Source organism: Capra hircus, chromosome 11, assembly GCF_001704415.2.
Source record: "Capra hircus breed San Clemente chromosome 11, ASM170441v1, whole genome shotgun sequence".
In the NCBI taxonomy this organism is placed as follows: domain Eukaryota; kingdom Metazoa; phylum Chordata; class Mammalia; order Artiodactyla; family Bovidae; genus Capra; species Capra hircus.
Genome location: NC_030818.1, coordinates 47,776,907 through 47,802,270, shown reverse-complemented (window position 1 = coordinate 47,802,270; position 25,364 = coordinate 47,776,907). Strand labels below are relative to the sequence as shown.

The following is a 25,364-nucleotide window of genomic DNA, read 5'->3' as shown; positions in this document are numbered from 1 at the left end:
AATGTGGGTATTATACTGAGTCTTAAGTATACCCTTCTTAAAGCTGTATGCACTGAAATCTGATTTTGGAACTCCATTTTCAAGTCTAAAGGAAGTTTTCAAAGCTCTGAATATGCCTGTCTGGGCAAGTGATCTGGTGGTTTCTCATGACCTGATGGAGGGGCTCCAGTTGGCACCCTCTGTAATTAGGCTTATTATAATAAGCTTATTCTTTGGGTTCATTTGTGATGATATTCTTGTAAGAATGTGATATTAATAAAGTAGAATCATGGGGACTCTATAGATCCCCCAACATTGCATCACAGTGTTGGTGAGTGACTGCCTGATTCAGTAGTGTTCTTTAGTGAGGGCCAGGGGGTCAGGTTAGTTTTTGAGGTTGAATTATATTTTCTTTACATTTAAATTTCTCTTTTCTAAAGTTGTGAGCAGACAGCTATACCACGTGAGGATGGTTAGGATGGCTTGTGGTAGAAACTGATCAACCATCAAAGGAAACCCATTGACAACTGTGGTCCACTCACACCACCCTTGTTGCAGATCGTGACGTGACCTCTGCCCAAAGGGGGCTTGCCTGATCTCCCCTAAGATCCTCTCATCTGCTCTGAATTGCCCCACATGACATTTCCCTAACTCTGAGGGAAGAGGAGAGCACTCTTGTCATTTAGTGTATCCTCCTTTCAGTGAGAGTTTCCCTATGAGCGTGAAGTTTGCTGTAAGGTTTAATACAGTCGATGCTGTTGGTGATTGTTCTCACTCTGCCCTTGATCTCATTTGGATGATGCCCTGGTTCTTCTCAGACTTCACTTACACATGCACACTCATTTTTCAGGTAGATTCACAGTTTCCCTTCAGTAGATTTATCCTCATTCTGGGCAATAATTGCGAAGTCATAGATTTGGTATGTTAGGTATAATCAACCTTATATTACCTATGTTAAAATACTTCACATACAGCTAAAGTCACCATTTACATCATTGGTAGGGGAACCACACTTTGGACAGCCCTTGATTAACAGATAAGTGGTATTAGATACATTTTGGTGATTTGCCTTGTGGGTTTTTATTGTTAACTTTTGGGGGAGGGCAAGTGTATGTATATTTTGTTAATCATTAGCACTTCTGTGGTGTGGAAAGGAGAACATAAAAGAACCATAAATGGTGTATTGCTAATATTCTAAATTCATGTTTGGTGATAGAATATTAGGCTGGAACAACTGGGTAACTGTTTTATTACGTGTATATAGTATACTTGAGAAAAAATTACAATGTTTATGAGTGTAAAGGATGTCCAGTATTTAATGAAAGTGTTACTTTGGAGCTGTTATTAAAGGGAGTTCGAATATGGTTTCTGAAAGTGATTGTCAAGGAATTTTCTAAATTTAAAATTGTATTTCTTTTGAATGGATAATACATTTAAATGGTATAAATTCACATGATAAGAAGGATGTCCAGTAAAAAAAAAAAATCTCCCTCTCAGTCATTCTTATTCTCGGACCACCTAGTTGTCCATCTTGCAACGAAAGATTTGGCTGTTTGCAGAAAAAATTTAAGAAGATTCAGGGAAATGATAATTTATCACTGTTTATTTTTTCTCTAAAGCATTGGACATGTAGTTCTACATACTGTGATTTAGGCTTAGTATTATCACAATTTGCAAGTTGGTAGAGATTGTTTCATTTGTGGGTGCAGCCAATATATATTATCAGCTAAAACTCCATGTGTTTCTGTGTGGTCTAACACTTAGAGTATGATCTTCTACCTTCATCTCTTTGGTGAATCAAAGAGAATTTAATTACTAATTGCAGAATTGCTTCTTTTTTTTTTTTTAACTTGAGAGTGATGAGAAGTAAGCAATTAAACATGAAAGAAAAAGCAAAGTAGATGGTCACGTTTTAAACTAATTTTTGTGATATAGTATTGGGTCAGTAGACAGAAAAACCAGAGGTCCAGGGTTACATGTTAGGTATAACTAACTTTACATTCTAGAATTTGAATTGTATATATTACATATATATATTGGAAAATATGTTTATTTATGTATGCAGATTCTCTGCTTTTCACCGTCTACCAGTGTTGAGTGTCTGTGTTGAACTAATTGTAAAAGGATCAGGGTTTGGTGGACTAGTGGTATGTCTTAGTTCAGTTCAGTCACTCAGTCATGTCCGACTCTTTGCGACCCCATGAATCGCAGTATGCCAGGCCTCCCTGTCCATCACCAACTCCTAGAGTTCACTCAGATTCACGTCCATCGAGTCAGTGATGCCGTCCAGCCATCTCATCCTCTGTTGTCCCCTTCTCCTCCTGCCCCCAATCCCTCCCAGCATCAAAGTCTTAGTTATCCTTATTCTTTGGCGTACTTTGAGTAGGCTGCATAGCTTGGTCCCTCATTTGTTAACTAAACATTTTGCTAAGTACAAGACACTCTTGAAAGAATTAATGCCGTTCAAGTTTTAAATAAAATTTGGTATCTCCATTTAGCATTTAATCTGGAAAGTAGCAAGATAAGTAGGTCAAAAAAGTTTGTGTGAATTAGCCATTATTCAGAAACTCGAAGAAGGGAATAGACCAGTCACCAATCTACTTGGGCTGTTTTATAGATGGTGAGAATCATGATAATAATAGGCTAGCGTTGGTGTTTCCAGTTGGGTTTAGAAGCAGATTTAACTTTGTCAGCCCTTCCTTTCCAGGCTCATTTAGGAGGTAACTCTTGTCATCTGGCACCTTACTCATTCAGACTGCTGTACCACTCAGGATCCTTTTGGTTGCAGGTGGCAAAATGGTTTTAATTAAAATGGAATTTGTTTACTCATAACTAAAAAGGCTGAGGATAGGCCAGCGGCTCCCGGGGCACAGAGGGTGTCATGAGGACTGGTTTTGTTCTCTTCCTCTCTTGGCTGCGCTTTCCTCCACGGTTGGCTTCATCCTCAGCAGAGCTTTTTCCACATGGAAGCAAAGATGGCCCGTGGACTCATGTCATTCTTGTGCTGCTTGTAATCCCAGAGACAGGGACGTGCCTGTTTTCTGTATTTCCAGCAGAATTACTGGGGAATATTTCATTGTCCTAGTTCAGATCAGTAGCAGGGGCTGCTGGGTGGAGTCCATCAGCCACCTTGGGCTGCGCTTCCCAAGTGCCGGATGATTCATGACCCTGTGGCGGGCTGTTGCTCAAATAAAGGAGAGAGTTCTAGAAGGAAAGCTTGCGCCAGACAGAAATGATAGATGCCCATTGTAGTCGAGCCAGCTGTAAGTTACATCGGTAACAGCATTCTTTGAGATGGTTTCTTGATTAGCCCAATCTTTACTTCTCAGCTTTCTCCTTGACTTCTAACTGTAGTGTTCAGATAATTCAAGCCCTGAGTTGCTGGTAATGACTTCATGTGTAGACTCTGAGACTACAGCTTGATTCATGTTACCTTTGGGAACTTACTTGAAATTACTTTAATGCTTGGTGTAATAAAATCATTTTTCCTAAGGTTATCTTATCTCCTGAGTAGTTTCTAATTCTGGATAATAACCTCGGTAAGGGGGAAACTTGCCAACACTTCTGTGATACTGTCTTACTAGAGTTAATAGAGAAATTTCTGTTGTTTTCATGTTGCGGTCACTTAGTAGCTAGCAGAGTGAAAGTGGTGTTTTAGGCAGACTGCTATTCACTTGGGATATTGAAACTTACTTGTTTTTATTTGGGGCCCTGCTTCTTCATCTGTAAAATCTTTGAAAATGACCCCAAGAGGCAGTTGTGGGGAGTCCTGGCCAGAAGCTATGTACTTGGAGGCCTGTGGTACTCCTATGTTACTCCTCAAAGTTGAATACTGGGGAGGTGATAACTCTCAACCAAGCATTTCTTCTGGCCTTCTTAGATTACGTGCTAGTCTAACGGCTCAGAGAACAAGAGACTAGAATCTCTGGCAGCACTTGAGGCTTTTAGAAATAAGCTTCCATTCTGTCTTGGTTTAGTGATCGTATGGCTGAGCTCAAAGTGGTTCTTTGGGAATATTGTTTGGGAAATCCATATGTCTTCTTTTGCCGAGTCTTTCTCCACCTAAGAGGCCTGGGGCGCAGTATGTGCTGTATCTGTACAATCCATATAGATTTAATGTCTTATTATTGGTCTGCGAAGACGTTTGGGAGGACATAAAGGGAGACTTTTAAAAAGAGAAGCATGGTGTGCATGGCCTCAGTCCTCCAGGAAGGTAGAGGCTAGTTGAGGAGATAAGATGTGGCTGTGTTTGTGGAGAAGAACATAAAGTTTTGCCCTTGAGCTCAAGAGATCTGGATTTGAGTCCTTGTTCTATCACTTCATTGCGTCTCCGTGTGTGTGTGTGTGTGTGTGTGTGCCCCCGCACGTCTGTGCGCACGCACATCTGTGCGCAGTTGCGTCCAACTCTTTGCCACCCCATGGACTGCAGCCCATCAGGCTCCTCTGTCCATGGGATTCTCTAGCCAAGAGTACTGAGTGAGTTGCTATTTCTTCCTCCAGGGATCTTGCCGACCCAGGGATGGAACCTGCATCTCTTGTGTCTCCTGCGTTGGCCAGTGGATTCTTTACCACCAGCACCACTGGGGAAGCCCTCTGCTTCTACAGTCTCACTTAACCTCTTTGCTCCTCAGTAGACTGATAGCTTATGTCATGGGTTGTGGAAATTAGATGGTATGAATTGGCTTTGAACTCTGTAAAACAAGGTTTACTTGTTTTTAAGGTCCGTACCTTTAAGCAGTGTCTTAATTGGGACCCTGGGTTTAGATATCTTTATTACTGGTGTATGTTAACTGCCATTGTGTCCAGTGGTCCGCTTAACACTCTTAGGAATATTCAAAAAGTATAACACAGCAGTCTTCAAGGAACTTTATTTGGATAATGAGGCCAGAGTTTTACAATTGAGAGGGGAAAAACCATGGCTGTGGAACAGTACACAGCATAATACTAAGGGCTTCCCTGGTGGCTCAGACAGTAAAGAATCTGCCTGCAGTGCGGGAGACCTGGGTTTGATCCCTGAGTTTGGAAGATCCCCTGGAAGAGGGTATGGCAACCCACTCCAGTATTCTTGCCTGGAGAGTCCTCACGGACAGGAGCCTGGGGTTGCAAAGAGTCGGACATGACTGAACGACTAAGCACACAGCACACTTAATGTTACGAGATAACAGTGCTTCTGGTTGGTGTAAATACTATCAGTTTAGAAAAATGGGAAGAGAAGGAGCCCTTAGAACGAACTGCTTAGAGGTGGGCTGTTTCAGTTACACTGTAGAGCACTTGGTCAGTAGTTACTAATCCCCAGTTCTATGTGAAACTGGGCTAAATCTCGTGGGAGTTACAGAGGACGAGCAGTCATCCTCATGCTCCAAGCACATTCTGAGTAGTTGGGGAGGTGAGCCCAGTATGTTTTTACAGTGCGAGGCCATGTGTATCCGGTAAATGCTGATTGAAGGATACCAACAGCAGGGTGGGATTTGAGACAGGGACAGGCTCCTCCAACCTGTGGGCAGTTTCAGGAACAGAGACTGAGTGAGGAGAGGAGAGAGATAGGATGAGGTGCTGGGAGAGGAGCTGGCAGGAACAAAGATGCAGAGGAGTGAGAGTACAGGAGGCATCCTGGGAACAGTGAAGCATCAGAGTGGGGAGGCAGGAAACAGAAGAACGAAAAGGAAGCTGGGCTCAGGTTCTGTATAGTCAGGGCTGTCAGGGAAGGTGGTAAACTGAGAAGATACTGAGAGACTTGGGTTGGAGGCGGTGAACAGGGAAGGACAGGGACATAATCTGAGACCAGTGAGCATTTTGGGTGATTGGAGTGGGAGTGAAGTTTGACTAGAGGCAAGAAGACTAGTTAAGGTTCCTTGTCAGCGTGCGACTGATGAAATAGGGGCCTGTTCTGGAGTAGTGGTAGAGATGTAGAGACCCAGCCATGGAGTCTCCTGCGGGAAGAAATTACCAGGACATGGTGCAGAACAGGAGAGAAGGCCCCCAAAAATCAAAGGTTCATCTAGGGTTCTGAGCATGAATGACAGACAATTACAGAACCAGGAGGGATATGGGAAGTTCAGGAGAGGGGAAGGTAGAAATTTGGGCTTGATTTTTAAATAAGAAACCCACATTCAAATGCTATAAGAAGCCCTATCTGGTTCACCCATTCATTTCAGAGATAAATAGATGTCTCGATTAATTCTCTGTATTTCGAATTTGAAGGGAGTGAACAGGCTCTCTCAAAATACCTTGTTTTTAGTCACTAAGTCTTGTCTGACTCTTGCAACCCCATGGACTGTAGTCCGCCAGGCTCCTCTGTCCGTGGGATTCTCCAGGCAGGAATACTGAAGTGGTTGCCATTTTCTTCTCCAGGGGATCTTTCCAACCCAGGGATCGAACCCGGGTCTCCTGCATTGGCAGGCAGGTTCTTTACCACTGAGCCACCTGGGAAGCCCCTGAAAATATCTAGCAGACATTTAAAAACTTGTTCCCACGTCTTCTTCTCTTCTTCTCTGGCCATTTCTTGCCTCACAGACTACTGTAGAGTCCTGCTTTCTTCCCCGTGCCCGTCACACTGGTCTGGCTCTCTGCTCCAGGAGGACTGTTAGTCTGTGCCATGTCACTTAGCTCTTAAAGATAAACTGAGGTGATTTGTTTTCTCTTGTGTTTGGACTTGCACCCCCCTCGGCTGTGACTTGGTGCAGTGGATCCGAATACCCATCTGTGACTCTGCCATTGGGGTGGACGAACAAATGCTATACTTTCCTTTACTGTGTACATTTGCCAGCTGTTAATTTACCAAAAGTTTATTTTGTTTTCAGGTTGTACTGCCTCTAGGGGGGAAAAAAAAGAGTGTTTTCTATTTGTGCCTTTTCTTGCTTCCTCTGAGTATATCTCAGTTGAGTGGTCACTGTGTCCTAAGTGCCAAGATAGCTCATGAGAAGCCCAAAACCTCAGTAGGCCATAGTTTGGCTTGCTACTCGGGTTTCCCTGGTGGCTCAGACAGTAAAGAATCTGCCTGCAGTGCAGGAGACCCAGATTCGATTGCTGGGTTGTGAAGATCCCCTGGAGAAGGGAATGGCTACCTACTTCAGTATTCTTGCCTGGAGAATTCCATGGACAGAGGAGCCTGTTGGGCTGCAGTCCTTGAGGCTGCGAAGAGTCAGACACAACTGAGTGACTGACACTATGGTTTGCTACATACAGTGTGAAATAGCCCTTTATTATTATTATTTTTAATACCAACCTTTTTAGAGTTTCAAGTTTTTCTGTTTTAATATCTTGCAAGCATATCCATGTTCACCTTGTCAATGACTTTTAAAAAAGTTTTTAATGGGAGGATAATTGCTTTACAGTGTTGTGTTGGTTTCTGCCATACATTAACACAAACCAGCCATAAGTATACATATATCCCATCCCTCTTGAACCTACCTTCCAACCCTGCCCTCCATCCTACTCTAGGTCATGACAGAGCCAGAGTACCAGGCTGAGCTCCCTGTGTTATACAGCAGCTTCCAGTTAGCTTCCTATTTTACACGTCAGTGACTTCTTTAGAATCAGTCTTATCCTTGAAATTGAGACAGTATAGTACACAATCTATTATTTTTCTACTCATTCAGTAAATAGTTATTGAATGCCTAATATGTGCTGGTTTCCATGCTAAACATGGGAAATTAAATACTTATGTTTTCTACCTTCAAGTAATTTCATGGGAGTGATAAATAAAATATTTACAGTGTAGTGTGAAACCCTGGTAGAGAAGTACAAGAAGCTATGCAAGCAAATATTTTTCTAATTTACTGTTGCCAGGTAACTAATGGACATAAATCCTGAAATGGATAGGCAGTGAAGCTAAGAGCAGAGCTTGAAGTCTTAACTGGGTTCTATAAAAACAACTTAATGTTGTATGCTTAGTTGCTCAGTCGTGTCTGACTCTTTGTGACCCCATGGACTGTAGCCTGCCAGATTCCTCTGTCCATGGGATTCTCCAGGCAAGAATACTGGAGTGGGTTGTCATTTCCTTCTCCAAGTAATCTTCCTGACCCAGGGATCAAACCCATGTCTCTTGTGTCTTCTGCATTACAGGCAGATTCTTTACCACGGTACCACCTGGGAAGCAAGGTAAAATGAATTTAGGAGTTAGCTCACATATGTGTAATTTAGTTTGACAGATGTCTGATTTTGGAGGAGACTATGCCTATTCTAATTTCTGAGACTATCATGCTTAAATTTTTGTTTGTAAAGGGTACTATTCTATTGCACTAAAAGGAAAAGTATCTTTAACTTAGACCAACTGTGTATGTTGATTCTTTGCTTGGATTTAAGATTGATTATTGCCATACTAATTGTTTTGCTTGTTGACTCAAGTCAGATAATAAAAGTGACCTTAAAAATAGTACTTTTGTGTTATAGCCACTTTGAAAGATGGTTTGGTGTTTTCTTACAAAACTAGACATTATTCTTACAATAAAAGGCAACAGTCAGTGTTCCTTGGTATTTACCCAAAGGAGTTGAAACTTAGCTCCACACAAAAACCTGCGCCTGGATGTTTATGGCAGGTTTATTCATAATTGCCAAAACTTGAAGACAGCCAAGCTGCCCTTCAGTAGATGAATGGCTAAAGTGTGGTTATACCCAGACAATGGACTAAATAAAAAGAAAAGAACTTTCAGGCTGTACATGTGTGGAGGCGGGGTATACTGGGAAATCTCACTGCCTCCCTCTCAATTTTGTTGTAAGTATAAAACTGATCTTGAAAAATAGTCTTTGGGAAAAAAGTATTTGTGGCGGCAGTAAAAGGTGAGTGATTTCTTTCATACTTGTGTACGGGTCCTGAGTCCAGGGAGGTTATTGCATTGCCAGACACACTTGGCACCGGACTTCATCCTGGGTAAAAAGTGACCACTCTGCTAGTGGCCAGCATGGCTCCCAGCGTTCACCTTCCGCTCTGGTTGTTATGGTAAACGTGGCTGTCACAGGAACTGCCCAGTTTTACTTCTAGGAACTGAATCCTATTAGTTTTCTTCATAGAGAAGCAGATTTCTGTTTCTCTTAGAGGCAGGTTTTGTTTTCAGACAAGTAAATGGAAAGAACATTAGGCCTCTCCCTTTAGGACTTAGAAGTTTGGTCTCAGTCCGTTTGGTGATTACAGTGATTTCCAAACCTGTTTTTACCTTTGGCTGCTTTCCACCAAATCCATTTGAAAATGCATTAGTGGAATCCTTTTCTCTGAACAGGGCTTTCCTGGGGTTCTCTTTCAGATTATGCCATTATACTTTTCTTGTGCTTCCAAATACTTTGTAGAAATTATTCTCCTTGGGGCATACTGAAAACCGTGTTAATTAATTGACCTTATATTCCTCACATCTATGATTTATAAACATAGCAAACTGAGTCACTAAAATTCGAAAATGTCAATGGATTTTGAGGTTGGGGCATAGAGATTCAACTGGCAAATCCCAAATGACCTCTCTCCAGCTTGAGCTTTGCTTTTGTGTTCCTTAACCTTTTGTTTGTTGTCTCCTAATTGTAGAAATAAACATGTCCAGCTGTTAGGGTTTGCATTTTTAGGCTTTTTAAAAAATTAAGTTAAAGTTCACATACCACAAAATCACCCTTTGAAAGTGTCAAATTCACTAGCTTTTAGTACATTCAGATGGTTGTGTAGCCATAACCATTATCTAATTTGAGAACATTTTCTTCACTCCAGGAAGAAACCTCCTCTTATTCACAGTCATTCTCCATTCCACACTTCTCCAGCTCTGGCAACTATGAATCTTCTTGCCTGTTCTGGACATTTCATATAAGTAGAGTCAAACAGTCTGTGGCCTTTTGTGTGGCATATTCCAGCTTAATCTTTCCAGGGTTCATCCATGTTGTAGCATAGATTAGTGCTTCCTTCCTTTTTACAGCTGAATAATACTCTGTTGCATGGATTTGCCACATTTTGTTTATCCATTCATCATTTGGGTATTTGAATTGTTTCTATTTTGAGGCTGTGAAAATGCTGCTATGAACATGTACGAGTTTGTGTATGGATATATGTTTTCATTTCTCTTGGGCCTGGCGCGCTGCAATTCAGGGGCTCGCAAAGAGTCGGACGGGACTGAGCGACTAAGCTGATGTACCTACATGTGGAATTGTTGGCTCATATGGTAACTTTGTTTAACTTTCTGAGGAATGTTTTCAACAGCTTTTGCACTATCCCTCAGCAATATATGTGGGTCTCAATTCTCCACATTCTTGCCAACACTTATTATTGTCGTCCATCTTTTTTCATTATAGCCATCCCAGTGGGTGTGAAGTAGTTTCTGACTGTAGTTTTGGTTTGCATTTCCCTATTGATTAATGATGCTGACTACCTTTTCCTGTGCTTATTGGTTACTTGTATATCTTTTGTTTTGACCATGCCACACGACTTGTGGAATCTTAGTTCCATGATCAGGAATTGAGCCTGGCCATGGCAGTGAAAGCACCAAGACCTAACCATTGGACCACCAAGGAATTCCCACTCTATCCTGTTTGGAAAAAAATCTATTCAAATTCTTCGCCTATTTTTAATTGGATTGTTCATCATAGAACAACAGACTGGTTCAAATAGGAAAAGGAGTACATCAAGGCTGTGTATTGTCACCCTGCTTATTTAGCTTATACACAGAGTACATCATGAGAAACACTGGGTTGGAGGAAGCACAAGCAGGAATCAAGATTGCTGGGAGAAATATCAATAACCTCAGATGACACCACCCTTATGGCAGAAAGTGAAGAAGAACTAAAGAGCCTCTTGATGAAAGTGAAAGAGGAGACCTGACCTGCCTCTAGAGAAACCTGTATGCAGGTCAGGAAGCAATAGTTAGAACTGGACCTGGAACAACAGACTGGTTCCAAATAGGGAAAGGAGTACGTCAAGGCTGTATATTGTCACCCTGCTCATTTAACTTATATGCAGAGTACATCATGAGAAACACTGGGCTGGAAGAAGCACAAGCTGGAATCAAGATTCCCGGGAGAAATATCAGTAACCTCAGATATGCAGATGACACCACCCTTATGGAGGAAAGTGAAGAGGAACTAAAAAGCCTCTTGATGAAAGTGAAAGAGTGAAAAAGTTGGCTTAAAGTCCAACATTCAGAAAACGAAGATCATGGCATCCGGTTCCATCACGTCCTAACAAATAGATGGGGAAACAGTGGAAACAGTGTTAGACTTTATTTTTGGGGGCTCCAAAATCACTGCAGATGGTGATTGCAGCCATGAAATTAAAAGACGCTTACTCCTTGGAAGGAAAGTTATGACCAACCTAGATTGCATATTAAAAAGCAGAGACATTACTTTGCCAACAAAGGTCCGTCTAGTCAAGGCTATGGTTTTTCCAGTGGTCATGTATGGATGTGAGAGTTGGACTGTGAAGAAAGCTGAGCGCTGAAGAATTGATGCTTTTGAACTGTGGTGTTGGAGAAGACTCTTGAGAGTCCCTTGGACTGCAAGGAGATCCAACCAGTCCATTCTGAAGGAGATCAACCCTGGGATTTCTTTGGAAGGAATGATGCTGAAGCTGAAACTCCAGTACCTTGGCCACCTCATGCAAAGAGCTGACTCACTGGAAAAGACTCTGATGCTGGGAAAGATTGAGGGCAGGACGAGAAGGGGACGACAGAGGATGAGATGGTCGGATGGCATCACCGACTCAGTCGACATGGGTTTGGATGGACTCTGGGAATTGGTGATGGACAGGGAGGCCTGGAGTGCTGCGGTTCATGGGATCACAAAGAGTCAGAAATGACTGAGTGACTGAACTGAACATCCTGATATTGATGCATTCTTTTTGTATACTAGATACTAGATCCTTATCTGATGCATGATTTGCATATTTTTCTCCCATTCTGTGGGTTCTCTTTTCACTTTCTTGGTAGTGGTAGTGTTTGGTAGTGTTTGAAGCACAAAAGTTTTAAGTTTTGATGAAGCGAAAATCACTCCGTCGTGTCCAACTCTTAGCGACCCCATGGACTGTATAGTTCATGGAATTCTCCAGGCAAGAATATCAGAGTGGGTAGCCTTTCCCTTCTCCAGGGGATCTTCCCAACCCAGGGATCGAAGCCAGGTCTCCCACATTGCAGGCGGATTCTTTACCAGCTGAGCCACAAGGGAAGCCCTTGTTTTGATCAAGTCCAATTTAATTATGTTTTTGTCTGGTTGCTTTTGGTGTCATATCTAAGAAACCATCACCCAATCCAAGGTCATGAATAAACCCATTTTCTTCCAAGAGTTTGATAGTTTCAGCTTTTAATTTCTGTCTTCATTCCATTTTGAGTTAATTTCTATGATATGATTTTTTTGCAAATGACTAGCTAGTTATTCCAGCACCGTTTGTTGAATATGACTTTCTTTTTAACTGTTTTCTCCCCCTTACTTTCTTTACCATCAATCTGTATACTTATATTAATAGCACCTGCAAATGTGTAGGGTATATAAGACTGTGGAGGATACAGTTTAAGAACTTGTCTTCCCTTTGGTTCTTACATCTAGTTGAGGCTGATGATGGTGTATATATCTGAAATTGTTAACTGGTGTTTGATTCTGTGCCAGAGGAGTGGTAGAGAAAACAGAATTCATTAGGAATTGAGAAGACTGAGTAAGTCTGTGGGCATAGAAGTTCAAAGAGAAGATAAAGCCATTGAGGTTAGATAAGGGTTAGATACAGAAAGAGCAGAAATGGCCAGAACAGAGCTTACTGAAGCAATTAGGTTCTTTTGGCCCAAAGTATGTATAGGACATGTTTTAGACAGATTTAAATTTTTTTCCTGGATTATCAGGTCTTTCCTTCGCCTAACCTGCATCACTAGAAATTGGAAGCACCTGATACATACTTTGTGCAGTTGTATTTAGAAATAAGGGCAATTTCTGTTTTGGCCACCCCGTATTGAATTGGGTACCTTACGGATACATTCTTCTGCTTACTTCTCTCAGTGGTTGTCATAAATGCTGGAATGCTTTCCTCTGTAGGGAAGGAAAAGTAATTTTACATCTACCCTTGCAAGTTCTTGGCTGAGAGACTCCTATAATAAAAAACAGACTGACTAGAGAAAAGCAGTTTGTTTACACGTATACCTCATGTGCGTGTGGGAGGTGCACTCTGTATTCCAGGGAGTAGTGAGTGACTCAGAGAGGTGGCTTAGAACTCAGGCTTACAGACCAGCTTCAGCTAAAGACAAAAGAAAGGTAGGTGTGGGTAGGCCAGTAATGGGGAGGTTAGCAGGAAAAGCACAGTAAACAGGGGTTAGGTTTTTTATGTAAATCTAAGTCTGAGCTTTCATAAAAATTTCTTGTGATTTACGAGGAGGTAATGGCAACCCAGGGGTGATCTTCTTTAGAATGGACTGGTTGGATCTCCTTGCAGTCCAAGGGACTCTCAAGAGTCTTCTCCAACACCACAGTTGAAAAGCATCAGTTCTTCGGTGCTCAGCCTTCTTCACAGTCCAACTCTCGCATCCATACATGACCACTAGAAAAACCATAGCCTTGACTAGACAGACCTTTGTTGGCAAAATAATGTCTCTGCTTTTGAATATGCTATCTAGGTTGGTCATAACTTTCCTTCCAAGGAGTAAGCGTCTTTTAATTTCATGGCTGCAATCACCATCTACAGTGGTTTTGGAGCCCCCAAAAATAAAGTCTGACATTGTTTCCACTGTTTCCCCATCTATTTTCCAGGAAGTGATGGGACCAGATGCCATGATCTTCATTTTCTGAATGTTGAGCTTTAAGCCAACTTTTTCACTCTCCCCTTTCACTTTCATCAAGATCAGCCCTGGTTGTTCTTTGGAAGGACTGATGCTAAAGCTGAAACTCCTGTACTTTGGCCACCTCATGCGAAGAGTTGACTCACTGGAAAAGACTCTGATGCTGGGAGGGATTGGGGACAGGAGGAGAAGGGGACGACAGAGGATGAGATGGCTGGATGGCATCACCAACTCGATGGACGTGAGTTTGAGTGAACTCTAGGAGTTGGTGATGGACTGGAAGGCCTGGTGTGCTGCAGTTCATGGGGTTGCAAAGAGTCAGACACGACTGAGCGACTGAGCTGAATGGCAACCCACTCCAGTTTTCTTGCCTGGAGAATCCCAGGCTCCTAGAGGAGCCCGGTGGGTTGCCGTCTGTGGGTCGCACAGAGTCGGACGTGACTGAAGCAGCAGTCACTCTTCTCTTCCTCATATAGAGATACCCTTAAAATGGAGGGTTATTTGATACATTCAAATTTCCCTTATAAAAGGGTCACTTCTACTCTGTTTTCAGAGCTTCTCCTGTGTTTGTTGTTTTTCAGAAATAATCAGCTCAAGATCATCCTTGTGCCAAAAGGCTATTTGGGGGTGACATATTCTGCTACCCTTCTCCCCCTTCTTTCAAGTTTTTGCCCAGGTGTCACTTCCTCAGTGAGGCTTACCATGTCCACCTGTTTAAGATTACAGTGGCTCAACCCACAAACACTCTCCATTTGTTTTACTCTGGTCCCCCGCCCCTGCCAGGAGCACGTATCCTCTTTTGCAGTATTGTGTAATTGACTGACTTTGTATTTATCTTGCTCACCAGAAGTTATGGTTTGCTGGGATTTTTGCCTGGACACAGCTGTACCTGTCACATAATTGAATGCTCAATAAATAGCTGTTTGATGAATGAAGCTCCTAAGACTGCTTTTACTTTGGGGCTATTCTCTTTCAAACTCTTGGGCCCTATTCCAGACCTCTTGAATCAGAAACTCTGGGGGTGTGGATCTATCTACTTTGTCTTAACTAGACCTCCAGATCACTCTGATGTAAATTTATCTTTTAAGAACCACTCAGTAAGATTTCAGGAGCTAGGTCTGTTGCTTATAGGTGTGGATGTGTAGGTCTGTGCTTGAGGTAACTGACAAGTATTACTGAATACAAATTCAGAGATAAAGAGAATACAAATAAAGAGAGCAATCTCTTTTTTTTGAGGAGATGGCACAAGGAAAGGATATCAGCTGTAGTAACTTTCTGTTGACCTATCAAGGAAGAAGTGTCCCCACAACTACTTTGTTGTTGTTTAGTCCCTAAGTCGTGTCCGACTCTTTGTGACCCCCATGGACTTCTGCACACCCCACTTCTCTGTCCTTCACCATCTCCCAGAGCTTGTTTAAACTCATGTCCATTGAGTCAGTGATGCCATCCAACCATCTCATCCTCTGTTGCCCCCTTCTCCCGGCCTCAGTCTTTCTCAGTATCAGGGTCTTTTCCAATGAGTTGGCTCTTTGCATCAGTTGGCCGAAGTATTGGAGCTTCAGCTTCAGCATCAGTCCTTCCGATGAATATTCAGGGTTGATTTCCTTTAGGATTGACTGGTTTGATCTCCTTGCAGTGCAAGACTACTGTAGATTCCACTAATACAGGAGGAGGCACTGGACTCAATAGGTAGTCACACTCATACTCATGGCTAACATTTGTTACAGCAAAAAGGTACAAGACAAACAGCAAGGGGAAAAAGCACACAGGGCATTGTCTAGAGGAAACCAAGGGAAAGCTGCAGAGAGTCCTCTCCCAGTGGAGTCACACAGGGCAGCATACTTAATTCCTCTAGCATCAAACACTAACAAGTATGAAGTGTTACGGTATTCCCCTGGAGACTCAGTGGTAAAGAATCCAGCTGCTAATATAGAAGACACAAGTTCGATCCCAGGGTCAGGAAGATCCCCTGGAGAAGGAAGTGGCAGCCCACTCCAGTATTCTTGCCTGGGACATCCCACAGACAGAGGAGCCTGGCCAGATACAGCCCATGCGGTTGCAAAGAGTCGGATACAGTGACTAAACAACAACAACGTGAAGTGTTTATCTCCGAGGGACGCTCATTTGGAGACATAGTCTTCTGGTGTTTACTGGGTACTGTCGTGTAGGCAGGCACCCTCTGTCTAGCAGATACCAAAATTCCAGACTCCCAGAAGAAAAGCAGTTCAGCACAAACCACATTTTACAAACAGTTTAGGCACAACAAGCCATCCTTAACCAGTTAGAGTAGTAGGAACCCTCCTGAAATCCAAATTCCCAGATGCCCACCAGAGACCAACCTTGCAAGCCAGTCTGAGATTGCTAATCCTTACAAAGACCTGCTTGCAGGGTGGGCTCTTGGCCAGCACCTGGGAACTCGAAGTTCTAGAGAGTTCCTCCCACCCTGACTGGTAGGGATGGCTCACTGAGGCTTACAGGTGGGGATATGTAAACTCTTTTCTGCTGTGTTCACTGTTTCTCCATGTTATCCAAAAAAGTTTGTTTTTTCTTCTTTATGTAGAACATAAAGCAATTAGACTTCTCTCTTCTTAGGAAATTTAGTAATAAAATGTTGTGAGAGTGACTTGGACAGTTTACGTGGATTGAATAAGTGAGTTTATTCACTTAGACATATTTTCTTAAAAACGCCTTGGCAGTATTATTCAATTTAGTAATTACATAAGTGATTTATGTCATAGTAAAATTTTTAAATGTATTCCAAATGATGCAAAAATTAAAATAGCTTTCTTACTGTTCCTTTGAAAAATATCGCCTATGGCTGTTACCATCGGTTTCAAAGTGGACAGCTGATTTTTCTTCACATCTACCTTTTCATCTTCCAGAGGGCGAATGTGATAACTTGCCATCTTTGGGTTTGCTTTTTTGAATAGCCAGTCGTCTTTCTTTCTTTTTTTATAGGTCAAGATGCTGAATTATCAGGGACACTTTCACTTGTCTTGACACAATGCTGTAAGAGAATAAAGGATACTGTTCAGAAGTTGGCCTCTGACCACAAAGACATCCACAGCAGCGTTTCTCGGGTTGGAAAAGCCATTGATAAGGTATGGTGTTGTCGGGAGTGTTCAGTGTGTTCTAGCATCAGCCACCATTTTCCCATGACCGCTTTCGCCACAGTAGCTTTCTCATTGTTTATACTATTTCTTTTGTCCTTGCTTTCAGTAATATGGTTTTACTATGGTACTCTTAAAGTCCCGTGTTGCTGTTATTTCAAAAAAAACCAAGAATAAAAGCAAACCAAAAACCTTCTCTTTTTATAGCCCTTTTTTTTTTTAACCCATTTTCTTGTGTGATGACCACTCCTAATGTCAAGGTGAGTCAGTTTCCAGTTTCTAACTTCCTCTGAGGGAGTTTGTTTATAGAAGGAACTTTTCCTCCTTGCTGAGTAATTCCCGGGGTGTGACTCGGCCTCTGTTACAGGATGACTGGGGTAACGAAGCTTGCGTCTGCCTGCCCTGCATCATCCTAGTCTCCTTGTCCTCCTATGAGCTTGCTGGTCACTTTGTTGCTTGCTGTGTGAGCGGGTTGGTTGCTAGCCAGCAGAGCCGGTCACTTGAGTGATTTTCTTGTGACATGTCTTAAATCTTTGACTTGGAGGTTTGCTTATAAGCAGTTACTGTTTTTAGCACTGGGCCAGTTTTGCCCTTGGAGTTCTTGTTCTTAGTAGAGCCCAAGAGAAGTGGCTTAAGGTTACTGTGTGATGCCTCGGAATGTTTCATCTGTTAGGGAGTGTGTGACTGGTTGTGGACATTTTTGTTCACACATTGTAAACTTTTGGGAGAGTAGGAAGAAATTTTGGGGAGAGCTTTTTGTAGCAAAACATGTCTTATGAGCTGCTCCATCTGTGTGCATGAGGACAGTAGCTGTAACATGGAAACTCGTGGAATCCAGAGAACGGCTCTTAACTCATGTGCAAGCCTAACTGTCAGAAATAATCTGACAGAGTGGTAATGTTGGCCGGCTAGACTCAGGGCAGCCCAAGTGAGAACTATAACACGGGTGCTTTTAAGGAGGTCTTGCCGTCGTGTAGGTACGGTATGACAGGACTGAACGGCTGGGGCTCTGCAGATCGTTTGGGTAGCTGGGCCTTCAGAAGTGTTAGTGACCTTTGGGAGAGCTCTCACCACTCCCAGTGTGCTGAGGGCTTCGACTCGGTGAGAGAGGCCAGAGAAGTGGTGCTGGCTGCAGCGGCCCCATTTTTGGGTCTGTGATGGCAGTTGCCAGCAGAGGCTGGAAGTGTTCTCTGAAATAGCTCTGAGGTTGGGGGGCCTGTCTGTTAACTCTGAGGATGGAAACAGAGCTTTGGAAGTGGCTTTGGCCTCAGACTTTTTGGAGACTGTGGTGTCGTATGTCTTCAGTTGGTGCCTGAAGAGATTATTAGTGTGAACTGATTCAAGGACCTTCTGGAAGAGTGGGGTTGGGGGTGCTTTAGAGATGATCTTAAGTCACTGTGAGTGAGGAACCCTCTTTAGGGTTCTTTAGGGTGAAGTAACTACTGGTGATGTTTAGGAAGCTTCAGATATTGGCGGCTGCCAGTGACCAAGGTATTCTAGTGAAGGTTCAGACCCCAAGAGGTTCCTGGCAGTGACCATTGGGCTACCCGCAGTTATGATGGTGTGGGGACAGGCGGGACCAGAAGATGCCAGGACAGCAAGAGTAGTTGAAGCCTCCGAAGCAGCCAGTCAGAGAAAAGATCCCAGATTCCAGAATAGGTGGGGATGGCCTCGCAGTCATACCTAGTGGGTGTTTTCCTGGCTACCAAGATCTGGGATACAGGGCTTTGCATGGTGCCGCTGGTAGGGGGCCATGTGTCCTCATTTCCTAGCTTATGTCTTGTCTGATCCTAATTACCATCGGTGTTAGTCCCTCCATCTTGTCTGACTCTTTGCACCCCCATGGACTGTAGCCCGCCAGGCTCCTCTGTCCATGGAATTCTCCAGGCAGGAATACTGGTGTGAGTTTCCATCCCCTTCTCCAGGGGATCTTCCTGACCCAGAGATTGAACCCAGGTCTCCTGCATTGCAGGTGGATTCTTTACCGTCTGAGCCACCAGGGAAGCCAGTTATCATCAGAGCCCTCTTTTACTCTTGTCCCCCAGCTGCTGGTGACTTGCTAAACACGTCTTCTTCCAGATGTGGCAGGTCTTTATACACATTTGTAAGGTTGTCATGTTTTGGCTATTTTTTGAGACAAAAGCATTTAAATGTGTTTGGCACTGGAAATGGAAGTATCTTTTTGAAAGTGGACGACAAGGGATCCACATAGTGAGTAACCTACATTCTGACCTTTTTAGTGGGGAGGTATTTGAGGCGAATATTGCTGATTAAATATTTTAATTTATTCATTTCCCTTTGGGTATATTTTTCATGTACTTGGAAGTTATAAGGACTTTTACAGGTGTTTTGGGGGGAGGGGGTAGTTTTATGTGTTCCTGTGAAAGTAGTTTAGTTTCTAGGTGACCTGGCTTCTAGATTCTTCTGATCTATCATGAAATGACACCGTTAAGTTGATGCTGGGGTAACTTGTTGAATTATAGTTCTGAGGCACAGCCGAAAGCTTGGATGTCTTAGCGGAGTTCTATAACATTTTTCAGTGTATTCTCTTCCCTTTTGTGGGGTTTAAGGGGCGGCATCTACTTAGCCTTAGCTGTAGAGGAAGCTGTTACCCCACTAGAACTACCTAGACCTGGTGCATGAGCTTCTCGCGCACCTGAGGAATTCTGTGTTGACTGATGTTGTCCAAGATTCCATTGGTTTGTAAAGTCTTCCTGCCCTTCTAGCTTGCACCTCATAAGTTTGTGCAAGCTTCCGGGGCCACCTGTCATAAAGGCTGGGTGGACTCGTGGGTTGGCGAACAAACAGGATGAAGCTGAAGCCACTGTGGCTTAAGCCTTTAAGTATCACAGTAAACAGCCTTGAGTAATAAACTGGAATGTCGTCCAGCAGCCTGTGAGCACCATGTTATGGGGACGTGTTCGCACCATGTTATGGGGAAGTGTTCCCACCCTGCTGAGAGGAGGGCAGTAAGGAAGCTGGTGACTCGTATATGAGCAGGCTGGTGGTTGAGTGAGGAACTTGAGTAAATTTTTGACATGCTTAAAAAATTTATTTTTTCCTTTAATGTTTCAGTGCTTCCTTTAAACTTTTTGGTCATCACTTCCCTGAAAACGTATGCAGAAAAGTTTATGATGTTAGGCAGGACACTTTCTGGCTTTTAATTATTGCCAGCATAAAAAATTATTGAAGATTTCTGCTTTAATGTGTTGACAGTTTTCAGATGCCTGTAGTATAATCACAGTTTAAAATAAATATCAACTGCTGGGTTCTGTAGCCAAAAAAATGTTTTTTGTTTTTTTTTAGTAAAAACAAATGTTTTTTATTTCCTTCTCTATTTTTAAGAAAATCTAGAATTCTTTCCTATTTAGGATATTTTATTTAGTGTTTTACTTAGTCTTTTGACCTTTTTTAAGTTTAATTCCTAAGTAAGAAAAGTCAGTAAAAATAATTACTGCTTTAGACTTCTGTGTGTGGGTGGATGAAATAATGCTAAGATTTAAGTATCTAACATTTGCTGTGGGACAGTTGAAAGTGAAAAACATAGTACATGTTTTTTAGAAAATTGAGGCGTAGTTTATTCGTTTAAGGGTGCTTTTTGTACACGTCAAAGAACTGGAAAGATTCTGAGACAACATAAAGTAAGTTTGCTTAGGACAGACTCTGCTTACTAATAAAAAGTAAAGAGATGATCATTGAATTCTTGATATAGAGTTGATATTTTATTTATTCATTCATTTATTTTGGCTGCTCTGGGTCTTCGTTGCTGTGAGTGGCTTTCTCTAGTCGCAGCAAGTGGGGGCTGCTCTTCGTTGTGGTGTGAGGACGTCTCACTGTGGCGGGTTCTCTGGTTTCAGAGCACGGCCACTCGGCGCACAGGCTTTGGTGGGTGCAGCATGCAGGCTCAGTAGTTGTGGCACGTGGGCTTAATTGCTCTGAGGCATATGGAATCTTCCCAGACCAGGGACTGAACCTGTGTCCCCTGCATTGGCAGGCAGATTCCCATCCACTGTGCCACCAGGAAAGTTCCATTTTGTTGTTTTAAATTTTAAAAAAATTTTTTATTTTTTTGGCCACCCCACAAGGCATATGGGATCTTAGTTCCCTGACCAGGGATTGAACCTTTGCCCCCCTGCATTGGAAGGCAGGGTCTTAACCACTGGACCGCTGGGGAATTCCCTGGAGTGGATGTTTTTACATTTGACTTGTGAGAGTGGGTAAGATTTAGTGCAGCAGAGCAGTGAGTTGTGGTCTTCCTTGGGGTCAGGCAAGGAACTGAACAGTTGAGAAAATGCTTGACTCCAAGACTCTCAGGGACTGACTTGACGGGAGTGGCTGCCCCTGTCAGGCAAGGTCAGGCTGGGGAAAAGGCAGTGATGAAAGGCATAAAGATTTGATCCAAGGAGATTAGGCAGAAAAGGGAGGGAATGATAAAAACATTTGAGGATTTGCCTACCTCCTTAAATAGGATGAAATTAGACTAAGGAGAAGGGAGAAAATATAGCTGTCACTTATGGAGTATTGACCATGTTTCACATGCTGAGCTGAGAACGTTACATACATTTAGAGGGCTTCCCAGATGACGCTAGTGTTAAGAGAATCCACCTGCCAATGCAGAAGACAGAAGAAACTCCAGTTCCATCCCTGGATCAGGAAGATCCCCTGGAGGAAGGCATGGCAACCCACCCCAGTATTCTTGCCTGGGAAGTCTCATGGACAGGGGAGCCTGATGGGCTATTGGCCACAGGGTCGCCAGGAGTCGGACATGGCTGAAGCGGCTTAGCAGCACATACACACATAGCCCGCGATGTGTGTTAGTCGCTCAGCCGTGTCGGGCTCTTTCCAACTGCGTGGGCTAGTCTGCCAGGCTCCTCTGTCCATGGAATTCTCCAGGCAAGAATACTGGAGTGGGTTGCCATTTCCTTCTCCAATAGCCCATGATACAAGCCCATGATACTCCCTTTTCACATGTGAGGAAACTAAGATTCAGAAATATTAAGTAACATACCTTAAGGTATGCAAGTGGTAGATCAAGGTTTGGGAAAAGGTTTCACTCAAGAGTTTGTTCTTAAACATTGTGCTGTACTAGGAAATCAGGCCATTGCAGGGCTGGTAATGTTTTAAGGGGGCAAATAATGGTTTAAAAAAAACCCTTTTTGTAAACCACTTTTCCTAAACTGATCTTCTGCCACTAGATGGAGCATATGCATTGGTGAGGCAAAATGATGACTGTGTTAAAAAAAAAAAATGGTGTAAGGCTATAAAAAATGAAATAGAGAACATTGTAAAATAGTTCTGAGTGAGCCTTTTATATAGGTCTTGCTGGGGTGTAAGAGGAGGAAAAAGTAATGGCAGGAGAAAATTTTTTGCATTTAGCCTTAAACAATAGTTAGAATGGGTGAGGTCAGCTAACTCTGAAGTACTATTATTATATAATGGATAAATCCTTATGTAGTAGAGAGATGTTACTGTTCATCAAGGAGGGAAATGAAGAAGGCTAGAAAACTTACTCTGAGCAAGGCAAAAAAGAACTGAGTTCTGAAATATAGGCAGACAATTTGATACATGTATTGGGTAGATTTTCAGAATTACTGAAAAGGAATGGCTAACAAAGCTGTAAAAAGATCACAGTGATTGGAAGCTAGGAACCAATTCCCTAAAAATAAAACATCAGACTAACCACACCCCCTAAAAAAGTTACTAGTAAGACATTTAGTAAAAGTCTCATATTTTCTCCCATTCTGAGGGTTGTCCCTTTGTTTTTGGTTTCCTTTGCTCTGCAAAAGCTTTTGAGTTTAATTAAGTCCCATTTTCATTACTTTAGGCAGTAGATTGAAAACCATCCTTCTGTGATTTATGTCGAGTGTTTTGCCTATGTTTTCCTCTTTACTGTAAGTTTTATAGTATCTGGCCTTGTTGCATTCAGGTCTTCAATCCATTTTGAGTTTATTTTTGTGTTTAATGTTAGAGAGTGTTCTAATTTCATTCTTTTACTTGTTGCTGTCCAGTGTTTGCATAGTATCTTTTTTTTGTTGTATGTGAAGTAGTAGATAACTTTAACCAGGCTGCATGGAGCCAGAGCCCAGGTCGTCGTCTTCTCAGTTAAATGTCCTCTGCAGTAACCCTTTCACTTCTGCTAAGTAAACCAGATTAACTAGGTGCTTGGATGGGAAATTGATTCCTGGTAGGTGCAACAAGAGCACATTGTTAGGGTCACATGCCAGTTTTTCTACCAAAGTCAATGGAGAAGTTTTAAAAAAATTAGCAGTATTAAAGAATTGGCAGGGACTTCCCTGGTGGTCTAGTGGGTAAGACTCCTTGCTCCTAATGCAAGGGGCCCAGGTTCCATCCCTGGTCAGGGAACTGGATCCCACATGCCACAACTTAATAGTTCTCATGCTGCAACTAAGACCTGATGTAGCCATATAAATAAATATTAAACGAAAAAAGAATTGACACTTAGGCGTTAAATCAAATACTGTGTTTTATCATGTACTTCTTTTGTCAGTACTTACTCAATAATTATAATTTCATACAATGTATTTCAGAAAGGGATTGATTTTGGATGGTGAGCAGTGAAAGCCAGTCCTTAAGTCTAATCAGTTCATAAGCATGTTTAAGCAAACAGGTAGGGTGGTTTGTTTAGATTTCATAGTCTTGTAAGTAAGGATCGTCTAAGTTATTTACTTCTCCTCTACCTAGCCTCCAGACTTTAAAACCTTTAATCCGTTAAAAATGTGAAGGATACTAAAAGTACATGAGATGGTATACAGATTTGTGTGTCCTGGATTTCTCTTTTTAAGCTGTAATATCTTCTCTAGACAGACACACCCTTGAATATGTGCTTTTTATCTTTTGAGAATGTGCCTTCACATTTAAGAACATCCATCCATGCTTTTTCTTTTCTTTTCCTTTATAAAAGGAAAAATGGAGTAAAACAGAAGTGCTAATAGACAGGTGTTTGTCTTCACTATCTACTTCTTGGCTGGTTTGCGATGCTGCTGATTTCCTGGGCAGCCATGCAGATGAGTTTGGTCACCTAGCAACAGGGCCTGGAACTGATCCTTGCTCTGATGCAATAGTAAGAACGTGCACTTACAACAAAAGGAGTTCTCATATTATATTGCATTTCCTCGACTTCTTTTTACAATTTAAGCTTTAATTTTTCCTACATGTGAGCAGAAAATAAGCTATGAAAAAAATTTACTCATCCACTTTAGTGGTTTAAACTGTAAGATCTAAATGATAGAAGGGAGCTCAGAAGTTTTCATCTAATGTTTTGCTTAGTCATGCTTAGTTGTGTTTTCCAAGACTAGCAAATAAGTTCTAGAACTTGAATGTCGTACAGATGTCTTGAGTGTAAGGGTTTTTGATTTTTCTTACCACCAGTATAGTAGTGAAATAAAATTATATGAAGAGCATCCTTGTAAAAGAAAGTGTTTACATTTGTTTCAATGTTAGACTGTTTTAAATTTTTCTAGATGATCAAAATTTACTTTTGGTTTAAGTATGTGAAGGAAAGATTTGGAGGAATTGTTTTGTTTTGAGTTTTCATATGATCTGTCCTTTGGAGTTGACCATGTGTCTACTTTCTTTCCTGCTGAATAATAGATACCTAATTTGTTGGAGGTTGATGCGATTGGGGAATAATCAGTAAATGAATCATTAGAAATCTGAAGGTTGTGTTTGGATTGAATGAGGTTGATAGATCAGTGAGAAATCTTAGTCTCAATGATTCTTGCCTATAGAGTGCATGCAGACATTTAGAGAGTTATAGACAGATTCTTGAGTTGGTAATAAATTCTGTCATCCTCTGATACCATTCCTTTATTCATTTGATTAGCTTTTTATCTGGGGGAATACAATATGGGAGAAATCTGTGACATTGTTACTGAACCCAGCTCTGACTGTGTCCCAACAAAGAGGTTTATGAGAAGGAAAGTTTGGTTTATTTTAGATGCTGGCAGTGGGAGGTGGGGATTGCTTGTCCAAAGGCTGACTCCCCACCCCCAATCAGGGGCAAGAGCTTTTATAGACAGAGGTAGGGGCTCCATGCAGAAACAGCGCAATCAGCTCTGACAGTCATCTTGGTCATCGGTGGTCTAATCAGCGTCATCTTCATTGTTTTAGGAAAAGTCAGTCTTCCATTCCAGGATTGGTTGGTTCCTGTCTTCTTGAGGCCAGTTCTTGGAATTGTGCAGCTGTGTCGTGGTTAGTCTGGTCATCATGTAGTTAACCTCTCTACCTGCTAGTGGTTTCAGTATCTACAAGGACAGCTCACAGGATGTGGCTCAGAATGTTATCTATAGCCTTTGAGAAGAAACTAGCGGTCCCTGACTGTGCTTAATGACTAAACTATTATCATTCGGTCGCCTTTGACTGTTTTCCTCCATTTCTGCATTTTCTCGCTTCTCTGATGAAACTTAATTCTTTGGCTAAAGTTTTTCCATGGGCAAAAGGCAGGCTGAGGACATGGGGGGGCGAAGCCCTTGGGTCCTGCTCCGTTTCACCATCAGTCACCCTAGTAAGGCCTGTATCCCACCCAGTCCAGAGGAGG

At 42.2% G+C, this 25,364-nt stretch overlaps 1 protein-coding gene across 2 annotated transcripts in view; it reads left to right on the top strand.

Annotated features, from left to right (window-relative positions):
* Positions 1-25,364, top strand: part of RMND5A (required for meiotic nuclear division 5 homolog A) — a 60,837-nt gene that overhangs the window by 3,725 nt on the left and 31,748 nt on the right. For both annotated transcript variants that reach the window (XM_018055355.1, XM_018055354.1), the window contains exon 2: positions 16,656-16,798. In XM_018055355.1, the coding sequence (XP_017910844.1) occupies positions 16,656-16,798 (143 nt within the window). The remainder of the gene's footprint in view (positions 1-16,655; positions 16,799-25,364) is intronic.